The 26,923-nt window shown below is 41.7% G+C and overlaps 2 protein-coding genes across 9 annotated transcripts in view; one reads left to right on the forward strand and one right to left on the reverse strand.

The window, feature by feature from the left end:
- SPATA18 (spermatogenesis associated 18) overlaps positions 1-3,331 on the reverse strand; it is a 35,014-nt gene extending 31,683 nt beyond the window's left edge. For all 5 annotated transcript variants that reach the window (XM_039540374.1, XM_039540376.1, XM_039540375.1 and 2 more), the window contains exon 1: positions 2,676-3,331. In XM_039540374.1, coding sequence (XP_039396308.1) covers positions 2,676-2,762 — 87 coding nt within the window. In that variant the 5' untranslated portion in view covers positions 2,763-3,331. The remainder of the gene's footprint in view (positions 1-2,675) is intronic.
- An 87-nt stretch (positions 3,332-3,418) lies between these two features.
- SGCB (sarcoglycan beta) lies at positions 3,419-26,923 on the forward strand. 4 transcript variants are annotated; one of them, XM_039540381.1, is made up of 7 exons: positions 3,419-3,589; positions 4,046-4,263; positions 17,717-17,926; positions 19,205-19,390; positions 19,516-19,707; positions 22,186-22,317; positions 22,973-26,923. In XM_039540381.1, the coding sequence occupies exons 3-7, from the start codon at positions 17,747-17,749 to the stop codon at positions 23,171-23,173; spliced, it is 891 nt and encodes a 296-aa protein (XP_039396315.1). In that variant the 5' UTR covers positions 3,419-3,589; positions 4,046-4,263; positions 17,717-17,746; the 3' UTR covers positions 23,174-26,923. The 4 variants fall into 4 exon arrangements, with proteins under 4 accessions (XP_039396315.1, XP_039396316.1, XP_039396317.1 ...); XM_039540382.1 differs by having other exon boundaries at positions 4,205-4,263; XM_039540383.1 differs by lacking the exons at positions 3,419-3,589; positions 4,046-4,263 and adding an exon at positions 10,647-10,731.

Raw genomic sequence — 26,923 nt, forward strand, 5'->3', positions numbered from 1 at the left:
TTTTTGGAGCAGGGGTTATCTTCATTTTTGTGTTCTGTATCAAGCACATTATCAGGGCTCAGTCATAATGAACAATTTCCAGCACCTGGAATGACATCCTACTTCCTGTGCACCAAGTATCCTCACTCTCCTCCTCCAAATTTCTCTCTTTGACCTTGCTTTCTCACTGTTAACTCATGAGCTATCTGCTTCTTCCTTCTTTTCTCAAGTCTATATTTTAAAATATTAGACCTTACAGAAAGGCTATAATAATTCATGTTATTTGTATTTGTTTTAACTCTCAGCCCTACTTTCTTTGTCCACCTCCTTTGTCTTACTTTCATCTTCTATATTTGTCTAATTTGCCTTTTTAATGTCTGTACCACACCATGCATTTATCTGTTTTAAGCTCATATATATCACTTTGGTACATAAGCACTAAATTATGGTATGTATAAATATTTCCTCTGCAAAACAAATTATAAATAAATGGTTTTCAGACGAACAGACCAGAGATTAGAATATAGAACACTAGCAGCAAGAAGAATGTATTTCACCCTATATTTGACTATTTCCTTGAAAATGTGTTTTTATCTCAAATGTGCTACAAACAGTAGTTACCATCTGCTAAGGTTTCTGTAGTTTATATCACAGTTTTAATTGCTCCATCTCTGCCAATGACAAGCCAGCCAGCCAGTCAATAGTTTGGGAGATTTAAGCCAGTTAGTAGATTTTCACAATTGCTCTCCTATGTCACACCACCCTTACTCAGGCAAGAACCACACATATTCCTCTTAGTTTGGGTAATATATGTAACTTTACAATTAGAATATCTTGTAATGTTGCAAGATCAGATGTTGTAGTACATTAAGGGCAAAAACATCTGTATTTAAATATTTGAGCTTGATTAGTGGTTTCTTTGCTCTTCTGCTGATGTGTAACATATTTTAGGTTAATTGTTTCTATTTGATAAAAGAAATTGCACACACTTTAAGTGACCAGAGACCAAGTCAAATCCCTTGTCCCCCTGTCAGCTACTTCAGTCAGCTGTGGTTATTGTACAGAGTCAGCTTTCAAACACAGTTCTGTACTAATAAAATAAAATAAAGCAACCCTCTAAGCCACTCCATTCTCAGACAGACAGTACTATAATAAAAATAGAATGCACAATATTGAAATAAAATAAAACCACAAATATTATGGCTCCATTCAAGATAAAAATAAAATAAAAAAGTTTTAGGAAGAAAAAAGAAAAAGCCATGCAGGTCAACAAATGTTTCTTTTGGTGTATCTTATTTCCCCACACCTACATGCAAAACTTGTCACAGTACCACAGGTAACATTTAATAGAACAGCTACAAAGAACATTCAGTACCATATTCAACAGTTATGTTATCTGCAAGGTATAACTTCATTTTGGTACTAAGTTATAATTGCAGTAACTTTTCAGTTATACAACAAAAGCAGTTTAACAAAAATGTTTCAAACGTGAAATAGCTGTAAACTGAATTTGCTTTCAGAAAATAAGTAATTTGTTCTAGTTTTGAATTTCTAACCATTATTAATGGGTCTGATTTTTTTTTTAAAATAGGCATTCATAGTTCTCAAACTGATATGCCTCAAATGCGTGACACTATTATCAGGAACAGTGAAAAATATCTAGAAATTTTAAAGACAACTAAAAAAAAAAAAACCCACCACATATTCCATTTCCATGGCAGCAACTGGAGATGGGGAGAGTCTCACCAGAGCCCTTTGAGAACCTTAGCAGTACAAGCTATATTATCTTGGTGCACAGTCTGGTTGCAAGCAATAAAATATTTCTTGTCTAACTTTTCTCTGTATTTAAAGGTCTTCTTATTTCCTTGATGTTTATGATACTCAGCAGTTTCCAGTACAGCTATTGTGCTTGGATATCTAACACAAAGTGTTTTCAAAAATATTTACACATATAAGAAGTTATAAAATCAAATGGAGGCCACTGTTATCCTTTCTGGGAAAATATATATTTTTGATGGAGTATTATTCACTGTGAAAGAGAGTAGGTGGCCCTGGTGAGTTTGCAAAGAGATGTGAACTTGCATTTTGGCAACTGATTTTTACTTTAATCTGATCAGATGTGTGTATCAAAACACCAAGAGGAGATGAGAGGGAAATCAGCAGTCTCTGCTGCAAATTCTTTCTGGCCTGATATGTTGCATTTATAGTGTCAATGGGTGTCAGTAACTATAGCAACCACAACAGTGTCTGGAAACCAGCGTCCTTGGTTACTGCTTTCCCGGGAAATCACTCGAGCTATCCAACACTTAGCGGAGCCCCCTTCACACAGATTCCGTCTTTCTCCCGTAGCCTAAATTTACACTCCGAAACAGCCACCATTATACTATGTATTCTTCCCCCATTAATTGGACAAAGTAGAAATGTCAGTTCCTGAGCTGGCTCACTCTACAAAATCCCTTTGAAAACACAAAAGTAGAGACAAGAAGCAGCACGTTTTCACCCCAGTATCTGGGGTGGGTGGAAGATTTTTTTTTTCGTGGCAAAACACCGTTGGTGGAACATTAGGCGAGTAGATGATATAAGGCTTGAGCAGCATCTTTCGACTCCCAAAACAAACCCGGGTGAATCGAATCGCTGACAGGCTCGCGCCGGCGAACGCCGAGAAGACGTTTGTGAGGAATCGCACACATACTCACGTGGTAATCTTTATACCAGCTCTCCAGCTTCTCCTGCAAAATCCTGCAGCTCTCGTTGTTGATTAATCTCCGCAAGCTGTCGGCCATGGTCAGCCAGCGACGGAGAGCCGAGGCTGACCGTGGCTGGGGCTGGGCTAGCGAGGGGAAGGGGAAGCTGTTGTTTCTTTTCCTACGGGACTAACAGCATAGATGGATCCTCCCCCTGGGAACTCTACATCAGCAGCCCCAGGGCACTAACCAGGGAGAGGGCAGCGAGGGGATCCCCGCGGCTGCAGGTGCCACCGCCTCCGGCCGAGGCTCAGCGCTGCTTCCTCCTGCAGCCGCCTCGCTAATCTGAGCATTTATACTCCGCGATTGTTAAACAAACTGACGTTTGCTGTGCTCGGATGCCAGGGACGCCACGACTGCGCGAAGGGGGCACTTTTTAGTTGTAGCAACGCGGTAAACCCGCCTGCCTCTGCCCAGCCCTCGCCCCTCCCGCGGAGAAGCTTTAACTCGGGAGGGCTCCAGCTAATCACTAACTCCGCGGCGGGAGGAGGAGGAGGAGGATGTTTTCCACTGGGGAAGGGGCAGGTCAAAGACGTGCAGGCGAGGAGTTTCCTCAGGACCCACCCGGTACCGCCATTCCCTCCCCAGCCTGTCTCCTCGCCTCTTTTCCCCCGCGGAGACACTCTCGCTTGTTTCAGTTCAAGGCGCCTTTAAGGCGCAGCAAGACAACAAAGTGGCCTTTATTACGCATAAGAGATGCAATTTCATTTTGATAAACAAACCCCTATTGGGGCCTTTTTTTAATGGGCGTATTGTCCCCTCGTTCCGCTAGCAGATCTCCCATTCACACCCGGCCTGGATGATCCGGCAAGAAAATTCCCCAAAGAATGAATTCTGGTCAATTATGTGTATGTCCTCTAGACCAAGTAAGTGAGCAGCAGCTGCTGCCTTTGCTTCCGCTGCCTGGCACTTAAATTGCCCTGAAGTCGCTCTAACTTGACCAAAGGATTTCAGGATTTATCTCCCTAACCTAAACTGTGATCTCCTGAGACTGAGAATAAAAGGATCAGCTCATTCAAAAAGTGTTCCAGACAGGACTCGCTGCCTGAAAAGTATCAGAACTCTTTGCTGGTGGCTTTCTGAACACTGTGAAATTGCCTCTCATGGCAAAGAAAATTTTCTGCAAAACTTTCCTCCCTTGTGCTTTTGATGCTTAAAACTGAGCTCAGACACACAGGAAATGGATCACAGATTAAGCAGACAGGATATAACAGAGCTCCCCCCCACACACACACACACACCCCTGTAGTCACTGGACCACTAGTGGTCTGCAAAGCACTTCTGGTCACAGTGTTAATGGCTCTCCTCCCTATTTCCACCAGGAGAAAAAAAACCCAAAACAGAGCAGATGGGAGGGGAAATGAAATGAAGAGCAAAAGTAAACCTGTGATTAACTTTCTTCAGAAAGAACAAGATCCTACTGCACTTAAAGACAGCTAAAATAGCTAATTGTTGTCTTAATATTACTTCCCTAATTGTAGTTGCCATTAGAAAGTCACAGAAGCCTGAATGAGACAGGAGGTGATCCACAATTGCAAATGTATGTAATATCCTCCATGTAACAATCTCTCTAAATTGTGGTCTACAATATGAAAAAGTTTGAAACCCCATCGTCTTTGATTCAGTACACTAAATGAAACACTTCTGTTATGAAGGGGCTAGAAAACAAGGGCTCATGTAAATTTCCATCTTCTCCATTCATTTTATACATATACAGATTTAAATGAAACAAAACCCAGCTTTTAATAAGTCTATTTCAAGAGCCAAATTCATCCCTGAGAACCACACTGCAAATCTTCAACATTTGGAAGAATGAAATATGTTTTATGGCCTTCCATCAGACAGCATTTTCCTGTTCATGAACAATAAAGAGTAGATTTGCACTTGGAATGGCAGACTTCCACAATCGGTGTGCCTTCACCAAAGAATTAGTATGTGTGTGTATTTGGGAGAGCAGAGTAGCATCAGAAACAAATCAATTATCCATTTGAATCAAGTTGAATGCTATTCTATTGAGCCAGATTCTGTTTTGAGATCTTCACATTAAAGATCTGAGAAATGGAGGAATGTGTGCTTTCCTAATTATATTTATATTAATTATTATTATAACTTAGAGTAGCCTCTGCATTAAACTATTGTTCTGCCAGAATCCTGTTATCCTTCAAAAAGTGTGCTAACACAGAACTATGTGTACTGTCCTTGCAATGGAATAGCTTAAAAACAGGGTGTGGAAGATTTTGACACCTCATTCACAAAAAATTCTATCTATTTTTCCACCTGCAAAATATCTAGAGCACACTTTTTAAGTGTAATTTATTCCACACATTGGAGGTAATTACTAGCATTCTCAAGTCTCTATAGATGTGTAGTCAATTGGGAGATGATTTTACTTATCTTTCAACTAATTCAGCTATTCACATGCAAATAGTAACAGAAACAGGACAGATGTACTGTATCATACAGATTTGGGACATTTATCAGAGAATTTGGATACAAACAGCAATGAATGGGATTAAAAATAGAGATAAATATTACTTGGTTTTAATCTGGGACACACAATGTTGTTCCACTAAATTTCATATTACTTAAAAAACTTGTATCCATTTTGCTCAGCCCCAAGAAAGTTAAAAAAGATAAGCACTTATGAGCAGTAATAAAATGTAATGTATATGAAAATAAAGAGCCATATGATTCTTGCTGTTATGGGATGTGGAAGGGAGTAAAAAGGGGGAGAAAAGCCTTCATTGTGTAAAAAGAGAGTACCGTTAATCTGTATCTCCAAAACATGTGCCCCCTGTCTCCTAAACTGGTTTGCACATCTGTGAGGTCTAAAAGAGAATGGACATAACATGCTTCCCTTTTTAGGGCATGGATTTTCCAGCAAAAATGTACATAGGAATTGTCTCTGTGTGATTCTCTTCTGTCTCTGAAACCACTCTCTGAAAAGAGAGTAAAGTGCAAGAGGCAAACTCTGCTCTCATTGGCTAACAGCTATATACCACTAAAGGAAAGGGAATTCTGGCCCTAAATGGCCTACTACAGGGATGGGCTAAGATCCTGGTGGGTCTGCATAGATTTCCCAGTAGTTCTAATGTAGTGATACTCAGATCTCAGTGGTTCAGGAGCCAAATTAGCAATCAACATTACCCAAAAGAGCCATCGGTAGAGTGAATTCATTGTTTCATTTGCTATTTATATATATATATAATTCTCACAGAAAAATGACTGACCAAATATTATTTTATCAACTATAATTGGTTAACAACATAGTAAAAGCATCCTGATTTAATTATTAACCAATCACACAGTGTTTTAATATCATGTGCTGCAAGGAGCTGCAGGAGACACATAAAAGAACCACTCAAAGCTTTGGATCCTCAGTCTGAGTATCACCATTCTAATGGATCTATTGGTTTTACAGGCACCCATTTTCCCTTGCCCTGACCCACATCCTTCCCCAAAGGCTAAGATGTCCCTTTAATACTGTGGGTGCTAAACCAGAGTTTGGGGCATGTTTTACACTCCCATGGACTTATTCCTAGGAGGACAGCATGTGACCCAAAGTTTCTGAACCCAGCTGCCAGCAGAGCATATGCAGACAGACAACAGTTTAGCTTTATACACTTCTGTTGGTGTCACTAGGCCTGAGTAAACCAAAGTTGTGACTTTGGGCCTGAAGTGAACCAAAGTTCTTACATGCTGTGAACTTTAACCAGCCTAAGATGTTAACAGACTGCAAGCAAAATATGTAACTATCAGCTGTCTCAGCTTGCAAATGTAGGAGTTTGAAACAGCAGAAGCGGCGGGGAGGAGGGGGAGAGGGGGGAGGAAAATCTGTATGCGTTTGTGCTGTGAAGGCCAAAGATAAGCTTGTGGATGAGAACTTTTCTAACACGCTGAAATGTAATGCCTAATGTAACTGCTGTTGGGAAGGGAGGGGTGAGGGGGAAAACCGAACAAAAGGCTTACACAAACAAGGGGGGTATAAATGTTGGGACCCCGCCTGCGCGTGGGTGTGCAGGATTTGAGAATGCTTTTCTCCCTGGCACCTTTCTTTGGGCTCAAATAAACCTGGTTTTTGCTTCTCCACCCTGGTGTGATAATTAGTGCGACGCACACCGGGCAACGAACCTGCTGTTGCTCCGCCTCGGGCTCTTTGAGCCGGCAACACTTCTTTTTTCAAAAAGGGCAGAATGGCATCTCTAGGCAACTATTTCAAATCAGATCCAAGTTGGTAATGACCAAAACTTACTATTTGATGGCCTTTATGCACTGACTTGGTGAATAGGGACAACATCAGCATGATTATGCAGTTGCTCAGTAAAACTATTGCACAGCATGCTAGAACAATTTTTTTTCTGATATGTGGACAGAATGAGGAGCCTAGATCTAAGTTAGGAGAAGTGGCTTGGTGAACCAGCTCAGGAAGGGCAATCCAGGAATAGAGAAGGCTATGGAAGAAAGAACTCCACCAGAGAGGTCCTTTGGGGCCATCTGCCTGTCCCAAGTCAGGGTAAAGGAGGAGGGTTGGGCGTGGGGCTAGCAACTCCACCCTGTAAAAATCAGCTTGCTACAGAAACGCCAACAATAGAGTTAACAGAGACTTTTAGCCTAGAAAAAGAAGGGTCTTCAACTCGAAGATGCATGACGCTGGGTGGTGAAAGCCGTGAGGAAGCCACTAAGCCGATCACCCTTCTTGCAGCCAGGAGGATTACCATCGGCACATGGAACGTGAGGACCATGTACGAGTCAGGAAAGACGGCGCAGGTTGCAGCAGAGATGAGGAGCAACAACCTGACCCTACTAGGCATTAGCGAGACAAGATGGACGCAAGCTGGACAGAGACGACTGTTGACAGGAGAGCTGTTGCTGTATTCAGGACATGAAGAGAGCGACGCACACCACACACAGGGAGTAGGCTTCATGTTGTCCAAGCAGGCACAGAGATCACTGATTGGTTGGGAGGCACATGGTCCCAGGATCATCACAGCATCCTTCAGAACTAAAATGAAGAGGATTAAGATGAATGTTGTTCAGTGCTACGCTCCAACCAATGACAGTGAAGAGGAGGACAAAGACTACTTTTACAACAGACTCCAGAAAATATTAGAGACTCTCCCAGACAAAGACATTACCATCCTTATGGGAGACTTTAATGCCAAAATTGGACCTGATAACACAGGATACGAACAAGTCATGGGGACCCATGCTCTGGGAGAGATGAGTGAGAATGGAGAGAGATTTGTGGATCTGTGTGCACTTAACAACCTGGTCATAGGAGGCAGCATCTTTCCTCACAAGCGGATCCACAAGAGTACCTGGGTATCGCCAGCAGGCATGACAGAAAACCAGATCGACCATGTCTGCATTAGCAAGAAGTTCAGAAGATCCTTGCAGGACGTTAGAGTTAGAAGAGGAGCAGACGTGGCGTCCGACCATCACTTAGTGGTGGCCAGATTGAAGCTGAAGCTGAAGAAGAACTGGATAGACGCGTCAGACAGAAGAGTGAAGTACAACATCAACCTTCTGAAGGACCATAAGACCAAGGAAGATTTTGGATTGACGCTGAAGAATAAGTTTTCAGTACTACAGGATCGGTCTGAGGAAGAGGAAGACAGTGTACTCAACAGATGACAGAAAGTGAGAGACACACTTAGGTCAGCATGCCAGGAAGTGCTTGGAATTAAGAAACACCAGCAGAAAGAGTGGATCACAGCAGAGTCCTTGACAAAGATAGAAGACAGAAAGAAGAAGAAGGCAGCAGTCAACAACAGCAGGACTAGAGCAGCAAAGGCCAAAGCTCAAAAAGAGTATGCTGAAGCCCACAGAGCAGTGAAGAGGAATATTAGGAAGGACAAGAGAGATTATGTGGATGGACTGGCAGCAGAAGCAGAGCAGGCAGCATACAGCGGTAACATGAAACAGCTGTACAATACTACCAAGCGACTGTCTGGAAAGTTCAGCAAGCCAGAACGTCCCGTTAAAGACAAGCAGGGAAAGTCTATAATAGGAATAGAACTACAGATGAACAGATGGGCGGAGCACTTTGAGGAACTCCTGAACAGACCAGCACCACCAAATCCACCAGACATCGACCCAGCCAACGAGGACCTCCCAATCAATTGCGATAAACCAACCAGAGACGAGATCAGAAAAGCCATCACCATGATGAAGAACAGGAAGGCGGCTGGACCTGACGATATCCCAGCAGAGGCCCTGAAAGCAGACCTGGATGCTTCAGTGGAAATGCTGTACCCCTCTTTGAGAAAATATGGGAAGAAGAAGTGATTCGGCTGACTGGAAAGAGGATATCTCATCAAAATCCCCAAGAAAGGAGACCTCAGCAACTGTGCCAACTATAGAGGAATCACACTCCTGTCGGTGCCAGGGAAGATCTTCAACCGAGTCCTCTTAGAGAGAATGAAGGATGCCATCGATCCACAGCTACGAGATGAACAGGCAGGTTTCCGGCAGAACAGATCATGCACGGACCAGATAGCAACGCTCCGGATCATAGTCGAGCAGTCTATGGAGTGGAACTCCTCGTTGTACATCAACTTTGTTGACTATGAGAAAGCATTCGATAGCGTGGATCGAGAGACCCTCTGGAAGCTCCTTCGCACTATGGCATCCCAGCAAAGGTGGTCAACCTGATCAAGAATTCATATGACGGCATACACTGTAGAGTGATCCATGGAGGGCAGCTCACAAACAGCTTCCAGGTGCGAACCGGAGTCAGACAAGGATGCTTGTTGTCACCACTTCTCTTTCTTCTCGTCATCGATTGGATTATGAAGACATCCACTTACAAGCGTAGGAATGGAATCCAATGGTCATTGTGGACCCAGCTTGATGACCTGGACTTTGCCGATGACCTTGCACTCCTTTCGCACAGTAAACAGCAGATGCAAGAGAAGACCAACGTAGTGGCAGCCACGTCATCACAGGTTGGCCTCAACATCCAGAAGGACAAGACCAAGATCCTTAGGATCAATTCCATCAGCAACGACCCAGTCACACTGAATGGAAGCCCCCTGGAAGAAGTGCAGTCCTTCACCTACCTAGGTAGCATCATCGACCAGCAGGGTGGCACAGGCAGACATCAAAGTAAGGATTGGTAAGGCAAGAGCAGCCTTCTTACAGCTCAAGAACATCTGGAGCTCCAGAGAGCTGTCTTTGGCAATAAAGATTCGACTGTTCAACTCCAACGTGAAATCAGTCTTACTGTATGGAGCTGAAACCTGGAGGACAACCAAAACAACCACCAGGAAGATCCAGACCTTCATTAATAGCTGCCTCAGAAGGATTCTCCAGATCTGCTGGCCAGACACCATCAGTAACATCCACCTCTTGGAGAGGACCCATCAACTCCCAGCAGAGGAAGAAATTAGAAGGAGAAGGTGGGGCTGGATAGGACATACACTACGCAAGCAGCCAACCAACATCACCAGACAGGCACTGCAGTGGAACCCCCAAGGCAAGCGGAAAAGAGGCCGCCCAAGAAATACCTGGCGACGCGACCTTCAGGTTGATAGCAAAAAAATGGGCTATACCTGGAACCAGCTAGAGCGAATGGCCCAGGATAGAAGACTATGGAGATCTGTGGTTGGCGGCCCATACCCCGGTTGGGGTGACGGGCATGAATGAATGAATGATGGAAGAAAGCCCTGAGGTGGTTGTGGAAGAAGCAGGCAAATGAGGCATGCAGTCTGAACATCACTATGCAAATGTATTAAGGGAAGAGCTAAAGAAGGATAAAGAATATGGAAAAGAGAAGAGAAAGGAAGATGTCTTGTTATCTCTGCTATCACAATCTCACTGGGGAGAGTGAGACAAAAGGACAGAAGAGTGATGGTTGGTTGATTTACCTCTGATGTCACAATCCCACTGTCCAATGAGATATTAATGGAATTGAAGCAGTTTACCTCTGATGTCCCAAGTCAGCCATCCATCAGTGAGCTGTTTGAAGGGTTGACTAATTTTCATTGTCCAAAGTGAAGCACAAAAAGCGAGCTAACAGTATTGACTGGGAATAGCAATTTAGATTGTTTAAAATTATTTCACTTTTAATCCTCTAAAATACTAGTTACATGGAAAAGGGCATTTGTTTTTTTAAAATATATTCTTTTTAACCTATGCCCCTTTTCAATATAAATCATTTATAAAATAAATCATTACTTCAATATTAGATATTTCCTAGCAGTTAATGATTAGCTAGGCTAAAAGACCAAGACATAAGAGATCTCCAGGAGTGCTGTAAGTAAGACACAAGAAGTAATTCTTTCGCTCTACTCCGGACTGATTAGGCCTCACCTGGAGTACTGTGTTCAGTTCTGGGCGCCACATTTCAGGAAAGATATGGACAAATTGGAGAAAGTCGAGAGAAGAGCAACAAAATTATTAAAGGTCTAGAAAACATTGGGTTTGTTTAGTCTGGAAAAGAGAAGACTGAGGGGACATGATAATAGTTTTCAAGTACAGTAACTCCTCACTTAACGTTGTGCGGGTTAACATTGTTTTATTGTTACATGGCTGATCAATTAGAGAACATGCTCATTTAAAGTTGCACAATGCTCCCTTATAACGTTGTTTGGCAGCCGCATGCTTTGTCCAGAAAGAGCAGCCCATTGGAGCTAGCTGGTGGGGGCTTGGAACCAGGGTGGACCGGCAGCCCCCCTGCGGCCCCCCCATCAGCTCCCGTTAGTTCCCTGTGTGGCAGCCGCCCAGCAGGCTATCAATTGTGGGGCAGTTCAGGTATCCCTTCCCCCACTGCCATGTGCTGCTTCTGCCCTCTGCCTTGGAGCTGCTCCCAGGAGCCTCCTGCTTCCTGTGCGGGGGTGGGGGGGAAAGGGATGCTGATGTCAGGGTGTGCCGCTTCCCCCCGAGTCCTGCCCCCCGCTTATGTACCCCATCTCCACAGAGGGGGGGGACAGGACAGGGCTCAGGACAGAGGAAGCTTGCTGGCAGCAGCAGCTGTCTCAACTTGCTGATCTACTTAAAAAGGCAGTGTATTTGAGTGGGGTCAGCATACTTAAAGAGGCAATACACATATCTCTCTCTCATACACAAAGTATGTGTCTCTGTCTCTCCCTCCCTCTCTCACACACACACTGTGTCTGGCTCTCTCTCTCTCACACACACATATACACACAGTGTGTCTCCATCTCACACACACATGCCACCCACGCATTTTGGAAAGTGGAGGTAGTGGTGCACTCCAGTGGGATAGCGTGGGTTCATTACGTTCAGTTTCCACAGGGAATGTTTGCAGCCACTGCCATGCTGCGTCTCCTCCCTCCATTCCTGCTGCCTTGTAGAGTGTGAGGCTACATTAATAATGTGTTAACCTTTGAGAGCTCAGCCGAGTGCTAGTTCATCATTTAGCAGTAAGGCATTCCCTGGGAAATATCCCACCCTCTTCTACCCTCTAACTCCACCACCTCAACCAAGCTTCACAATCATCATTGCTGTGTACAGTATTCATTTGTTTAAAACTTATACTGTGTGTATGTATATATATATTTCCCTGGAACCTAATCCCCCCCATTTACATTAATTCTTATGGGGAAATTGGATTTGCTTAACATTGTTTTGCTTAAAGTAGCATTTTTCAGGAACATAACTACAACGTTAAGCGAGTTACTGTACATAAAAGGTTGTTACAAGGAGAAGAAGGGAGAAAAATTGTTCTTCTTAACCTCTGAGGATAGGACAAGAAGCAATGGGCTTAAATTGCAGCAAGGGCGGGTTAGGCTGAACATTAGGAGAAACTTCCTAACTGTCAGGGTGGTTAAACACTGGAATAAATTGCCTAGGAAGGTTGTGGAATCTCCATCATTAGAGGATTTTTAAGAGCAGGTTAGACAAACACCTGTCAGGAATGGTCTAGATAATATAGTCCTGCCATGAGTGCAGGAGATGGACTAGAATAGATGACCTCTCGAGATCCCTTCCAGTCCTATGATTCTATGATCTCTGTCATGTCATACCCTGGCTTACAGGTTGCTACAGTGGACACATTTTTGAGGGATATGAATCTCCCCACAAACAACAGACACACGAGTAGCTGTCGGAGACATGCATCGCCTCACAGCAAGAGTCACAGCATACAAACCCAGGCGAGCCAGGCATCGTGGCCGTTAAAAGTTTCCCAACAGAGTGGGGAAGATAAAAAATAATTTTTTTTGAAAGAACAGTATCTAACTAAGTAAACTAGACTTACTAAACTACAACTAATCTAAATATTTCTATAGAGAGAAAAAAGGAAGAGGCAGCACTGCCACTGAGCTCCGTCTACAGCCGAGGACGGTTGAGAAGGAACTGAATGGGTTGGGTGGTGCAGGCACTACATGAGGTGCCAATGGCACTGCACGACAACTACTGAGCACACGGGCCCCAACTGAGCACTGCCACAGAAAATCTCCCATCTGTGGTGCAGGTTACTCATGGGGAACTGAGGCTCAAAGAGGGAAAGTGACCCAATGTCTGCGGCAGACCAAGGAATTTGGCCCACACTTCCTGACTCCCAATCTCCACAAGCCCTTCAGCACAAGCTCATGCGTCTTCCCTGTCACTGGCCCGGGGGCTGCACTTCGGGGTGCCAGGGTGTGTGCCAGACTCATCCACACTCCCCGACAGGGTCACCCCGGGGGGGGCTGTTCTGGGAGTCCCGGGGGGAGCGGCAGGGTGAATTCCCGACCCTGCCCCCTACAGCTCAGGCCGGACACGAGCAGCGCCGGGTGCCCAGCCCGGCGGGAGGCGCCGAGCCCAGGACAGGGAGCGGCGACAGGCGGCTGGCGCGGCGCTAGTCTCCCCACGCTGGGCGGGACAACAACAGCACAGCGGCAGGAGAGGAAGATGGCGGCAGCAGCAGGAGCTGCAGCCGCCGCCTCGGAGCAGGTCTGTGCCCGGCCCCCACACGGCGGGGCGCGCGGGGGACAGCCGCCTCCAGGGCTCCCTCGCCATGGGCGGAATAGCCCCAGCGGAGCCCGGGCCCCAGGGAAAGCGGCCGCGGACGAGCCCCTCCCAGGCGGCTGTGCCGGCACCGCCCCCAGCCGTGGCTCCTCGGGGACCCGAGCTCTCAGCCCGGCCGTATGTGCCGGTGGGGGCCCCAGCGGCATAAACACCCCCCAGGCCGCTGCAGCCTGGCCCGGAGCCTGCCCCCTGGGCCGCAGAGGAGCGCCCGGCCCCGAGCCTGCTCCGCCCGCGCGCTGTGCGAGCCCGGCCTCCCCCGCAGCGTTCCGAGCACCGGGCCGCAGCCCTGCGCCTGCGGGAGCCGAAGAGCCAGCGCCGAGCGGCCGCCTGTCTCCACGGTCTGCGCCGGGCAGCCTGAAGGAGCCGTGGGCGCGGCGCTGGGCCCGAAACCCGTCTGCACTGTGCCCTCCCCTCCCCCGGGTGTTAAAAACCGGGGCTGGGATAGCGACAACCGGCTGAGGGGAGAAGCTGATTACAGCCCAGACAGTTGTCTGTATTTAAAGTTGCTGCCCTTGGCATTTGATCAATGGGTGGTGGCGGCGAGGTTGTGTCGGGGGAGGTTGGAGGGGGTGTTGTTTTTCTTTGCACATTGATTCTCTGTTACTCAAATACTAAAATCAAACAAAAATTCAGAGTGCCAGATTTATGACGAGTTTCATTGCAAGCAAACCCTTTCACAGTTGCCTTTTCCTTTCAAGGTGATCTGAAAAGGTTTCAGAGTTGTGAGAGTGGGTGAGGTAAAATCTTTTTCTGGACCATCTTCCTGTTGATGGAAGGGACAAGTTTGCCTTTCAGTCTTGAAAACCATGACCTCTCTCTCATATACTGGGATCAGTAGGGTTATAACACGGCAAACTTGCCATATTTGGGGGTTTTGTTAAAAGCCCAGGCTTCTGGAGTCCTCTGATTTCTTGAGCATCTCATCTTTTTTTTCTTTTTAAAGTAAGTTTCTAGTCCTTATGGTTTCAGAGAATAGCTTGGAAACCTGAACTCAGAAGACAAATAACATAATGAAAAATTGATTGGCTTAAAATAATTAGATTTTTAAAATTTCATGATTTTACAGGACCTGATTCTTGATTTTTGAATGCTTGCAGTTGGCAGCGGTATTTGGGTTTTTTTTTTAATGGTATTTTTGCTTCTTTATTATGTGTAAAGGTCTGGAAGGTTTTTTAACACTACCCCACCCCGCACCTCACCTCACCTCCTTGCTTAAATACCTCTAAAAATATTAGAAATACAAGATTTTTTATAAAGGGACTCCAGTTTGTAGTAAAATATTCTTCAAAGGACTACACATTTTTAAGTTTTCACTTCTATTTTTAATTGATCTTGATTCTTTGAAAAGTTTTGATTATCATTGTGCAGTTGGGTTACTGAGTTCTCTAAGGTCCCCATCTACTTGCACAGGCAAGACTGATTTAAAGTGTAGTGAAAGAACTACATTTTGTATTAAGCCTCTCACATTAAATTTCTTTGAAAAACTAAGGATGACCATTCACAGTGTGTGCAGCCAAGAAAAATAATAGCTTTTTGCCATGGTAGACTAGAACTTCGTTATATATAGTGCCAGCTGTTGGTAGGGGTAAATGACAGAAATTTAGATACTCATTAAAAATGTACATTGGAATACAGATTCACCTATAGGAATGGTGTATATATATTTATGTAATAGGGAAGGGAGGTTTTCCCATTCACAGTCTGAATTTTGTTAATAAAGTGTACATTTGTTGTAACACCTCAACATATGAGTAAAATGTCTTTCAGTCTCACAGTTTATAAATCAGTATACAGCTATGTAATGTAGTTTATTGTAAATAGAATTGTGATCATATGCTTCATTTTATTTACTTTGTACTAGTGCGGTGGTTTGTTGACCATGTTTAAATATGACTTAGGCTAAGTTTCAGTCTGGTTATCTGAATTCTCGCTCAGTGTAGTGGAGGCTAAAATGATCTAAGGAGTGTCATCATCTGTCTCTGAGAGGTAAAGGGGATGAGGGAGGGGAGAGAAACATGCCCTCATAGTTCATCATCCATGGAAGTAACATTAGATGTGGCCTGAATAGAGAAAGAAGTCACTGTGTGCCCAGTCTTGCAACATTACTCTTGGGAGAATTTTGTGCCATTGTGCAATGCAGAATTTTGCAGAAATTAACATTGTACACGCAGAATGTGAGTGTGAGTCTCAGTGGGTTTACCTAAGAATATAGACAAGAGTAATGGTACAAGCCATAAAGTTATCTCACTGGTTGTCCCTAAGACAGAAATCCAAAAATATTAAAAAAAAATATTTTTCCTTTCCCCCACAGCAATGTGCTGGACCCAGCAGAGCCCAGCTCACACATACAAGACACAGCTGGTGGGAGGGAGAGAGAGCTAGAGGGTTCCCAGCACGCCCTGAGGGAAGGAGACAGTGGTATGCAGGACACTCCATGCAAACTTGGAACCAAGCATCAGGCTGTTTCTCCCCCTGGTTACCTGGGCTCTGGGGCGGAGGGGGGCAGGTGTCTGAGCTGGGGGAGCCATGGCTTAGCTCTGGGGGCGGAAGGTGTGGGTATCTGGGCAAGGGGGAGGCCCGCGGCTGGGCTCAGGGGGGAGAGGGTGCAGGTATCTGGGCTGGGTGTCCCCATGGCTGGGCTCTGGAGGGGAGGGTTGGGCAATGTGGCTGGGCTCTAGGGGAGGGGTTGTAAGCATCTGACCCCCCCCAGCTGGGCTCTGGAGGGGGGTGGGGAAGGGGGCAGAGAGACAGGAACAGGGTTGTCATAGGGGTTTCTTTAACTCTCTACTCCTGGGGGAATTTGTGTGTGTGTCTGTAATGTTACAGACAGACATACTTGTATTTATTTAAAAAAAAAAAAAAAAAAAAAAAAAAATGAATTATGATAGTGTTGTGTTGACAAATACAATTACAAATTGCATTTTTTTTTTTTTTAAAAATGTGTGTTGATTTTTTTTTTTTTTTTTTTTTTTTTTTTAGGTGCAGAAGGCCCCCAGCAGTAAAACATTTATTATGTTCAAGTTAGACTGCTCATGTGAGTAAAATTGATCTGCAGAATGTTTGCAGGATTAGACCTCAAAATAGCATCTTGCTGTATTGAAAGAGAAGAAAAATAGGAAGAACAAAGTACCATAAGGTTTTGTACAAAGCTCTAAAAATATGGGAGTCTTATAACCCTTCCACTTTCTATCCCTGAGAATACTTTATATGAAAGCATTCCCTACCTGTTAATTTGCCCTCCAGTAATATAAATGAAAGTGATACTGTCACCTTGAGATATAGTCAGTTCAAAACAATAAGTTAAAACTATTTTTAGTTATACATGCCCATGAGTTTCCCTACCAGTTTTTTGTGGTTTTATAATGTTTTTTCTCCTCCCTTTTCCTGAAGTGAGACCCCCAGAAACAGAAACTGACTATGCACAAAATGCTGTCAAATGTACACAATACAAATCCTGAAAGATTTGTTTCTGTATTCTTTTAGTTAGAGCAATCTTATTTGTTACATATAATTAATAAACAAATAGTATGATGTTTTTAAATTGATGGTGTCCCTTTACATTTTTTTTTTAAATATTTTTGGATTTCTGTCTTAGGGACAACCAGTGAGATAACTTTATGGCTTGTACCATTACTCTTTTCTACATTCTTAGGTAAACCCACTGAGACTCACATGTAGTTCACAGGGAACTAAAAAATAAATGTTTGGGTGCCTGTAAATAATCCAGTTAGATATAAGGAGCACATCTTGTATCAGTCCCAAAATGTAAATACATAATGAAATTCTTTACAACTGAAATTTAATTGGTTACTGCAACAGCATCACTGATTGATAGATACTGTTATTAAAATTCTTTATAATTGGTTTTAAAGTACCTCTGTATTGTTGTTATTTAAAAATAGATAAACTAAACATTGGGATAGCAGACAAATATTCCACTGGTTCAAACTCTTACTTTTGTTATAAATTTTGATTACCTGCAAAATAACCGTTTATCCATGCATTTTGTCATGCTGTAGCAAAGTTCTAATGGCCCCGTGAAGAAATCTATGCGTGAGAAGGCTGTGGAGAGGAGAAACATTAATAAAGAACACAACAGTAACTTTAAGGCTGGATATATCCCAATTGATGAAGACCGTCTCCATAAAACAGGCTTACGAGGCAGGAAAGGCAACTTGGCTATTTGTGTGATTGTTCTCCTTTTTATTTTGGCTGTTATCAATTTGATTGTGAGTATAACACTTAGACTGCAAGTGATATTTGGGCATGCTTGTTTTACTTTTTATTGAGTATTTATTAAATAAATATAAACCTTCTCCAGCATAGATCAGAATACTTTGGAAAGCACAATCTTAAAATGTATTAAGGAGGATTACTTTAATTTTTTTTCTATCTTTCCTGCTTATTTTTAGTCTCAAAAATATTATTTCAAGGTGTTTTGTTGTGGGCTTTTTATTAGCAAGAAGTCCTTAATCTTTTTTTTTTCTTTTTCTTAGTATGACTAAACAGACCAATGATTTTTTTCTCCATTTTTTCCCAAAGTTCTCTGTTTTTAAAAATAGCATCATAACATTGCAAGATGTTTTGCAGAGATTAAAAAGACAGTTCCTTCCACAAAGAGCTTAAATGCTAAATCTTATTTTTATATCCTCTCATCTAAGAGGCCACATGTATCACTACCACAACCGAACCTGTGCCCCCAATATTAATCAGGATCAGGAATCTTCTGGTTATTCCCACACCCAGAGCTGTACATGACAAACATTGCAAAGTATTACCAGTGCAATGTTCAATACAATTATTCTTAATTAATGTATGCAATGAAGTGATCTCAACCCATCAGATCACAGAAATGTTGTATAGTTACTAACTGAACTGTACATTAGTTTTCAGAATTCATCCTGTACAATCTGCACTTTGATTTGCTACTGCAATTCACTATTTTAATACCCACCTTTGCTTCTCATCTCCTCATAGTTAGGCATTTCAGTATACCATCAACACTGAGGGGTCCTTTCTTTTAATTCAAGATTGACTGTGTCCTGTCCTGGGTTAACAAACACCTTTCCCCTTGAGTTTATTTAGCTTAGGATACAGACAGTACCTCAAACAGGAAGATGTCTCAAACCATCATCCACATTACTTAATTTCAAAATGTTCAAGTGTAAGGAGAATGTAGGTTTTTATAATATTTTACAAACTATTTTAGATCATATTTCAGATGGTTTACAAATAACCATATATTGTGATTAACTGCATTTCTGTGTTTTCAGTGGAAAGAAAGGATAAACATAGTAAAGCAAAGGAAAATATTTTAAAACAAACTTACTTTCACACACCCATTGTAAAAATCTCTAGCACTTAAATAATTTGTATGCTTGAAGTTATTTCAAATGTAATAACTAATTAAACACTCCTTTTAAAAAAAAAGTATTTTGACCACTCTGTTTTTCCTGCATCTGTAGTATTACAGTAAATATGAAACTTTGTTTGTGTTACTCTTTTAGATCACACTTGTCATCTGGGCTGTGATTCGTATTGGGCCCAATGGTTGTGACAGCATGGAGTTTCATGAGAGCGGCTTACTGCGATTTAAACAAGTATCCGACATGGGAGTTATACATCCATTATATAAAAGTACAGTAGGAGGCAGGCGTAATGAAGATTTGGTTATCACTGGAAATAACCAGCCTGTAAGTTACATCATGAGTTGAACATATGTGGTTAACAATATGGGGAATTGTGTTATTATTATTAATCATAACTATAGTAGAAACGTTTTTGTCATGTTTTAAAATAATTTTAATTATTTCTGTAGATTGTATTTCAGCAAGGAACAACAAAACTTAGTGTTGAAAAGGACAAAACCTCCATTACCAGTGATATTGGTATGGAATTTATTGACCCAAGGACACAAAATACTTTGTTCAGCACAGACTATGAGACTCATGAGTTTCATTTGCCAAATGGAGTAAAAATTTTGAATGTACAGAAGGCATCTACGGAGAGGGTATGAACTATTTTAATAGCTCACTTTTTCTGTTATATAAAGGCTGATTATGGAATTGTTTGTTATTGCAAAGTAGGAATGTAGTTTGTGTTGTGACTTGGTCATATTCAAGTAAATACAGAAGTATAACCAAAAAAGTATTTTGTCATGAAGTAACTGTCGCAAAATGTAAACAGTAAAATCCTGAAGAAAAGTCGTAGTAACTATGTTCTTTTTGTTGTACACTGTTGCAAGTAAGAGAATAAGTTAAGATAAACTAAAATGCTTTAATTAACCATCCTAACATTTCAGGACCAGAATACCCAAATTTATTTTTCTGTTTGCCATTGGAGTTTTCCTGTTTGTTCATGCGCCAGCATTATTGATTTTTACAGTAAGTGGTCCAGAAATAGCTTGTTGTATAATTACTGTTCAGAGGTTGTGGGAAATTCAAATTTTCTTAAAAAACTCGGTTCTTTAAAAATACCACACACACACACACGTGAGTGCACATAACACACAACCTGTACCTCAGAGGTGGGCAAACTATGACCCACAGGCCATCTCCAGCCCACAGGACCCTCCTGCCCGGCCCCTGAGCTCCTGGCCCGGGAGGCTACCCCCGGCCTCTCCCCTGCTGTTCCCCCTCCCCCGCAGCCTCAGCTCGCTCCGCCACCAGCGCAATGCTCTGGGCGGTGGGGCTGCAAGCTTCTGGGCAGCGCAGCTTCAGAACCCGGCCTGACCCAGTGCTCTGTGCTGCATGGTGGCAACGATGTGCCCAGCTCCAGCCGGGTGGCACAGCTGTAGCAGTGCCAGCCACCAGTGCTCCAGGCAGCACGGTAAGGGGGCAGGGAGCGGGAAGGGTTGGAGGGGTTGGATAGAGGGCAAGGGAGTTCGGGGGGGGTCAGGGGGAGGGGGTATGGATAAGGGTCGGGGTGGCCAGAGGGCGGGGAACAGGGGGGTTGAATGGGGGCAGGGGTCCCGGGGGGGCAGTCATCCCGGGGGGGGGCAGTCAGGAAGGAGAGGGGTTGGATGGGGTGGCGGGGGCAATCGGGGCAGGGGTTCCCTGGGGGTGGTCAGAGGACAGCGCGCGGGGGTGTGTGGATGGGGCAAGGGTCCTGGGGGGGCCATCAGGGAATGGGGGGGTGGGGCAGGAGTCCTGGGGGGGGTAGATAAGGAGTGGGGGCCACGACCCCCTCCCTTAACCAGCCCTCTATACAATTTCCGAAACCCGATGCGGCCTTCAGGCCAAAAAGTTTGCCCGCCCCTGCTGTACATATTGCTTTCTTTTCCTTGGCAATAGATTTGTAATAATCAGATGACATTATCCAGCACATAACAATTTTTTATGTGCAGTTAAACTGAAAAGTGAACAACAATGGCATTGCAGGGTTCCATGTTTGTCAGTTTGACTTCCAGATCAAATGTGCCTTGTTTATTAGTAAAAAAAGATGATGTTTTCCAAGTGCCAGCATTACAAATTCAACATGGGATCTGAAAATCAAGCTCTGAGTTTTCTTTCTTGCACATCACCATCTGTAATAAAGATTCTGCAGGCCACATTAAGACAAACCCCATTGCCTTCAGTAGGTTTACACAGGTAACTGGCTGTGTACTTAGAATGTAGTGAACAATTGTTGATGATGTACAAGAAGGAACAGAATCCAGCTCACTCTCTCTGTGATGTTTACTCTGCAGAACTAACAGGAATAAAAAGTAAACTTATTTTTGAACCTAAGTAAACAGCTATAACTCTGAATACACACAAGGAACAGATCTGATGGGTAAGGAGGAATCATTTTTATATAATCACTCTTCAAAATAAGAGAGACTTACAAGGTAGATTAAATTTGGCACCTAAACTACTTAGATGTTCCTCTAAATTCTCTAGCACAGGGGTTCCCAAACTTGGTTCGTGGCTTGTTCTGGGTAAGCCCCTGTTGGGCCGTGAGACGCTTTGTTTACCAAAGTGTCTGCAGGTACAGCCACTCGCAGCTCCCAGTGGCCGCGGTTCACCATTCACGGCCACTGGGAGCTGCAAGTGGCCGTACCTGTGCACGCTCTGGTAAACAAAGCGTCTCGCAGACTGCCAGGGGCTTACCCTGAACAAGCCGTAAACCAAGTTTGGGAACCCATGCTCTAGTATTAATGGTTGAAATTCTTATTGTACTTAATCCTAGCCAAGTGATATGCAAGTGTAAGTCAGCTGACAGTCTAAAAAGTTTAACTTTTTACTGCGACACAAATTTTCCAGGATAGGTAATCCTTGTTTCTAGACATGACTGATTGTTCAGAGTGGTAAAAAATCGAAGAAACTTTAAAGGCACAGGGAGAGGGATATGCAACATGCATTGACAGCGTTATATTCAAATTTTTAGCAGTGTGGCTATTATTGAGGGAACTAATTTAACAAAACTACTTAAAGACAAGCAAAAATGGAACTTATAAAACGGTATTTACCATTATTTCATTCTTCTTGCATATTTTTTTCCCTTTAAGATTACCAGCAATGCTACCAGTGACCTAAATATAAAGGTTGACGGACGTGCCATTGTTCGTGGAAATGAAGGTGTTTTCATCATGGGCAAAACTATTGAGTTTCGCATGGGTGGTGATATGGAACTAAAGGCAGTACGTATTTTAAATTGACAAAATTATTTCTAATAGTTCCATGTTAAAACCAAGAAGAAAAAAATTAGGCTTCTTCATTTTTTTGGATGGATTCAAATCTGTAAGTTCAGTATAAAAATATAGTTTAGTAGCAGTTCAGTTAATTTGTAGCATTATAAAAGCAAATGTAATAATTTTATTATTCATCTTTTGAAATGGTGACTCAAAAACTTTGAGTTAGTAATTATTTCATACTGTATGCTTTTTGATGTGATGTTAATGATGTGAAGTGGAGAAGAGGGAAAAATAGTAGATTTTAGAAGATTGATGTTTAAAGTCTAGTTTGTTCTGGTTCACAAGTGAAGATAAGCTTGGTGGGCTCATTGTATTGTGCATCCACATCTAACTACCACAGAATGAGTAGTGTACTCAGTATTGGCCTATGAGTGGAATAGCAAGGTATGCAACGGGTCAGAACTGAGATGTATGAGCACTACATTCACTCGTGATTTTTTTTAAATAAAGTTCTTATGCAAAGACTTTAGATGTAAACAAAATTAATAACCTGTTATTATCTTTAGGGTAGCTTTGAAAATAAGCTATTGGTTTACATTCTTTTGGAAATAAACATCCTACTTCTGTTAACTAACAAATTGTACAATTATTCTTTTATTAGGAAAACAGCATTATCTTAAATGGAACTGTGATGCTCAGCACATCTCGACTGCCAAGTTCTTATGGGGAAAAGTTTAATAATATTGACTGGCTGCGCTATAAGCTCTGTATGTGTGCAGATGGAACTCTGTTCCGAGTTGAAGTAAAGACCCGCAACATGGGTTGTCAAACCTTAGTCAATCCTTGTGGAACCACACACTAAACGCAAAGTACTGGGACAAGAGCAGTCATGAAAGTTCATTTACGTTTTTACATTTGTGTGTATAAAACAATTGCATGCCAATTCTGTTTTTACAACAGTTTATTATAATATTTATAGTTGCTGCAATCTGCATGGAGTGAGGTGTAGAGTTGTGAGGATGCACATTGTTCCACCTTTGGCTCTGCAGAGATTCCTTGGAAAAAGCAATACTGTTTGCATCTCTGTTACTTGTTCCATAGAGCCTCTTTTTTGTTGTGCAGATCATTCTTTAAGAAGTGGACTATGGGATAACTGTGGTAAGAGGGACGCTCTGGCAACATGGCTTCACTGGAGCCAAGCTTTGTGGCAGTAGCAGGAAACCAGCCACAAAGGAATAATTGGGAAGGATCTTTCCAGTTCTTTAGAGATAAACCCTACTGGAAGGGGCCAAAAGGCAGTCTGACTTCTTTTATATAGATATGTTATATGCTGATTTTCAGCCCACCCTCAGCCAGACCTTCATTTTTGCACCAGTAATTATTTAGAGTGCAGTAAAGGTCAGTCATCTAAATAACTGCTTTGTAGCGACAATCTGTACCTGACATCCAAGTAACCATTTCTCCATCTCCAAATAGCCATACTCACACTTTGGATGCAAAAACAGAGGCTAGCTTTCAAAACTGTAGCCCTATAAATGCAGTGAAATCTTTATTCAAATAGATTCGGTTTTTATTTGCAGTTGATGCATATTGGCAGTTGGATTCTAATATGAACTCTAGACAATTTTCTTTTGATTGTTTTCAGTTAATTAGAGACAAGCATATGCTGACTTATTTGATCCTTCAGGCATTAAGAAAAATCTGTGCCCAACATTTTAGGCAGAACTGGGACAGTCAATTACTGTACTGTATCTGCTTTGATATTTAGAAGCTTGTATTCTACTTTGAAGATCCATTTTTTATTTTTTTTTTGGAGGGTAGCAAAGCAGCATGTATTCAAATACATGATCATGTAGTAGTAAATATAAAATTAATGCAGAAAGCTGAACAATAACTATTCATATAGATAGAAACAAAAGTAACAAATTCTTAATGGGAATCAAAGGATAATACATTTTCTGGCTTCAGAGCACATCTGTAATTTGACTCAGTAAAGATGGCAGCTGCTGCCCAACTGTTAAGATATGTATTTTTTTTCTTTAGGAGAATAAGTTGCTTCTTTGTAAGGATGTGCCATACTTTATTCAACCAGAAGCTTAGAGAAGAAATTGGGAATTAAACTTTTAGGAAGCAATAGAAAGCCATTAAGTAGCTATAAAAAAAATTGTGGATGGAATCAATTCTGCTACTGGGAATAGCAGTATCAATAGCAGGCCAATGGATGTAGATGATTGGGAAAATCTTATATCATACTAGCTTGCATTTTGACCATTTCCCCAAACATTTATATGCTATGCAATCCTGAATGAAAGCGCCTACAGCAGAATCCTATTTAATTTTCAATTGCTTCTGCTATGCATTTCAGTGTCTGTTTTTTAAAAAAAAAAAATTCTCTAGATTCAGAATTATCATGGAAATATATTTCCATACATCAACATTAGTTCATACTTATTGTTTCAGCAGAATCATTCATTTTTTTCATGTTTGAAACATTGAGTTGGCAATTCTGAAAATTGGAATTTATCAGAAGTATTTCTTGAACTCCCAGCATTATAATACCTAAGTACCAACCTAGTTATGCTACATTTTTAAATTATATAAGGTATTTATAATATATTTTATTTATGTTGCTGAAGTGAGGTGTTTCAAAGGTGTATTGATATTAGCTTTCCTCTACTATATTAGGGGAACACAGTTTTTTCTCGGGTACCTTAATAAAAGATATTCTATGGTATTCTACAGGTGAGGATTCAAAACACTGTAACAACACTATTGTAGGCTATAGTGATTTAGACCATTACTTTTCTAAATAAAAAAAAAGTGTAGCTATTTACAATGACTAGAAATATAAATTTGTTACTAAGTAAACTGGTATTTAAATTCTAAAATGTTCTGTAGTTCTAAACATGACAGTAATCTAGGTCCCAATTCTGCACTGTATGGAAGCATCTGCCTAAATTTAACATCAATAAAATTAATACATGCTTAAAAGTTATGCAAGTTCTTATGTATCGTGATGAATTGGGGTGTTAATGAAACCTTTGCACTTGGAGAATGATGGCAGCTTTTACTAAAACCCTCTTAACTGTTTTTGGAGAGAGAATAATGTATTCCAATGTAAAAGATAAACTTGCTAATTATAAGGCTTTTATACTTGTTACCGTTAGTTAGAAATAGTGTTGTTTTCTAATAGCCACTAGTGATCTTAATAATGGAGGCCATGTAAGTGATTTCCTGTGCATGGTTATTAACAGGCTGTACTAGACAGTGAATTTCTAGTACAAATAGGCTTACAAATGTTACACATTAACTTCCCCACTGAATGTGGTACTTATGAAAAGATAAATAAAGTCTAAACTAGTTTTATTGACTGACAGTGCCCAAAGGTGTGGTAGGCACGTCACAAAAGATCATCACAGTCCTGCACTGGGCCATGCTGATGTCAGTGGGACTCTGCATGAATGCGGGAGTGTACCTACATGGAGCTGATTGCCGGATTGGGGCCTTAGTTTAGACATGATGCAACAACTGAGTGTGTCAAACAGGAGGGAGGAGATGGTGTTAGGATGAATGATGGCAACAGCAAGATGATTTTTACTCCAGGGGTTTAGTTTAAAAAAAAAAAACATAATAGTGATGAAAGTAATTGTCTCACTCACTTTAGACATGGAATAAATGTTGATAACATTTTGCACATAGACAGCACATTACATTCATGGAGCTTAAATTGCTTTACAGAAGTGGATATTTGTTATCCTTATTAATATTCTTTAAAATATACATTTCCCTGAAACATAAATTCCTTTGCTGTGTTAGGTATTGATATATAGAACTTGTGTGTTCTCAATATGCTCAACATGGCAAAGAAACAAAATGAAAAGCTTTTAGTATTTTCACTCCATATTACGAAGGGCAGATTGATACTTTGTGGGCTTCAATTTATAGACGTTTCATTTTAAAAAGTTTTCAGCAGCACTTTCTGTCAAAGGTATATATGAAATCTGTATGGGCGCATTGTGGCCATTATATGGTTAATATTGATAATTTTGGCTAGTTATGTGCGTGACCACATGGCTGCATACAGTACCTGGATGTTGAGTTCTTCTCACTGAGGTACTAAATGCAAACTGTATTTGAAAGAACTTGTCTCAAAACCTGTAATAGTGTTAAATTATGTATTTGGATTTGTTTAAAATGTCCATTTGTAATTTAAAATTAGCAAAAATAATAGTTGCTTTCCATAAACTTTACAGAGATTGAAAAAATATTGATGCCATATACACCCTATGTTGTGCATTTATGTGTGGTTTAACTTCTAACTGCATCCCTTTATATTTTCTGGATGTTTTTGTTTAAGTTGAAGATATCTTATGTGCTCCTGTATTTATTTAACTACTAGATACATTTGAGATTCTAGGAATATTGAAGTACATGCCTCTGTACACACTACATGCCTCTGTGTAAAATAGTGTTACGTACTTCCAAAACCTCTTGTTCTCAAAGAAAGTTATTCTCAGCATTTCTATTGATTGTTGTTTCAATATGTAAAACAGAGTGTTGAGTTTTTAATCCATATGTTTTTGAAGTGAAACAAATAAATTCTAAAAATCTA

This window comes from Mauremys reevesii, linkage group 5, assembly GCF_016161935.1.
Source record: "Mauremys reevesii isolate NIE-2019 linkage group 5, ASM1616193v1, whole genome shotgun sequence".
In the NCBI taxonomy this organism is placed as follows: Eukaryota; Metazoa; Chordata; order Testudines; family Geoemydidae; genus Mauremys; species Mauremys reevesii.